The sequence below is a fragment of the Pinus tabuliformis genome, chromosome 5_2, assembly GCF_031772625.1.
Source record: "Pinus tabuliformis cultivar Carrire ecotype Pingquan chromosome 5_2, CPIR1, whole genome shotgun sequence".
In the NCBI taxonomy this organism is placed as follows: Eukaryota; Viridiplantae; Streptophyta; class Pinopsida; order Pinales; family Pinaceae; genus Pinus; species Pinus tabuliformis.
Window position 1 is genome coordinate 1,124,096,564 of NC_142306.1, and position 2,112 is coordinate 1,124,098,675.

The 2,112-nt window shown below is 31.2% G+C and overlaps 1 protein-coding gene across 1 annotated transcript; it reads left to right on the plus strand.

The window, feature by feature from the left end:
• Window positions 1–408: 408 nt before the first annotated feature.
• On the plus strand, window positions 409–1,825 carry LOC149163170 (uncharacterized). The gene is made up of 3 exons (XM_089435962.1): window positions 409–1,154; window positions 1,248–1,340; window positions 1,513–1,825. Exons 1-3 carry the CDS (start codon window positions 1,026–1,028, stop codon window positions 1,708–1,710), a joined length of 420 nt encoding a protein of 139 aa, XP_089292088.1. The 5' UTR covers window positions 409–1,025; the 3' UTR covers window positions 1,711–1,825.
• The last annotated feature ends 287 nt before the right edge of the window (window positions 1,826–2,112 follow it).

Here is a 2,112-nt window from a genome sequence, read left to right on the forward strand (position 1 = left end):
ACATCGCCAGCAGGCTGGCTACATTTTCCAAACGTAGGTGGATTGCTGAAGAAAGCTTACGAGCTCTCGGTGCTCTGGACTGCAGAAGTTGAACTTGTGATTTTCTCCCCAGCAGGAAAGCTCTATGAACTGTTTTTTAGTGCAAATCCTACTATTTTGATTCTAATAATCATGGCTATGCAAACCTCATGAGATTCTTACTAATAACCCCGGTGGTGCAAGCCCTAGTAAGTTCGATGTTGAAAAACTTAGTGTAAAACCTCCAAATCGCTGGTTTTGTTGTAGTGCTTATTGGAGAGTATATAAAAAATTTCACACCTTTTTATGAGATATGGGAGGAAAACATGTTAAATATTTGTAATAAATATAAAATTTCCAAAATGATGCTAGTTATGTGTGATTCTTTTTTCATTGTTTGTGATTATGAAAAATGAAACTCAATGTTTTTTCATTAGTGCACACATATTTCATTATATAATTGCATATAGAAAAATCATTCCAGAGCCGATAACAATAAAAGTGAAGAATTTATGGTCCAACCTTATATTTAAGGGAGATGTTTAAGGATGATGTTTGAATTTTGTTTTTCATTTTAAGACATTTGGAGCAAATATTAGGAAGGACTTTGAGAAAGGATTGTCCTTGATTTTCGAAAATGGAGTTGTTCCTTTCCAGCCATATGCCCCAAGTGACCATCAAAGGGAGAGCTCATATGTTTTTTGGATGTTTTCTTTATAGCCATTTTTTTACACATATCCATAGAGTCCCCATGCCATTGATGTGAATTACTTGTTCGGTTTTTTTTAACCAAAATTTTTACCCAAACAAGAAAAATTAAAAAAATGCCTCAAGATCAAAGACTGAAACAAAGACCTATTGACATACCTTTTAAAGTATGGAAAGAACTTGTAAAATCATATGAGAAGTTGGATGCACAAAGAAAAGCCGGCAATGAGAGCATTCAGGTATTGAATTTTTCATTAAACATTATTTAGAATGTATTAATACTTATAAGTATCTTAGACATGTATTTGTGTGAAAATAAATTGAATTGGTTTATGTTTAAGGACAAGGCATCCAAGGCGAGGTTAACCAAGACAAAAGTCACTCATCATAGTGGCCAGAAAGGTTTAAAAGCACTGATAACAACCTTTGTAAGTATATTAAACATGTGATATTTTTTTAATAAATTTTGTACTAGAAGAAAGTCATTGTTATCTAATTTCTCCCTATTTACTGATTGATAGGAACTAAAATATGGAAGACCTCCAAATCATTTGGAAAAGGAGGTGCTGCAGCAAAAGAGATGGGTTGAATTTGTTGTTTGGATGGACTCTATGGTATGTAATCTTAGTTGGATTTCCAATATACTTTTAAACCATATTTTCATTTTATTTTTTAGTACTATTAGATATTATATCTTACCTCATTTTATGGTTAACATTGTATAACAAAAACATGTGTTGTGTTATGTAATTAATACTAACATGTAATATTGATTTTTTTTGTCAGAATGCTATAGGTAATGATTGCCAAGACGATGATCCAAATTATGTTCAACATATATCAGGAGATGATGAGGATGAGGATGAGGATGATGGTGGTGAAGGAGGAGATGATGATGATAGTTGCGGTGTTGGTGATGATGTGGATCAGAGTAATGAGGATGGTCAAGATGATCATGAGGATGATCTTGGTGGTGGTAGCTAGGCATGCACATGCATTGTTTTTTATGAAGAAATTATTGTGTAGAATGACATTGTTATGTTTAGATGGGTGTTGTGAATTTACCCTATATCAATGAGACATTTTGATTTTGTAATCATACGATGAGTTTGATTTATGTATGTTGTTAATTTATCGTAGAATAACGATATTCATGAAATATTTTGATTTGTTAATCATATTTGAATTTTACTTGTTTTGATTAAAAATAATATTGATTTTATTAGTATTATGTTGCTATTTTATACATGTTTTGAAAATTGTTAATGACACATTGTTAATTTTTTGGATGGATGTTGTCAATTTCTCTTAAATTTATTTACAAATGATTTTGAATTGTGATATCTGCTTTAATGATATTTAGAAGCTATCATATATTTCACTATG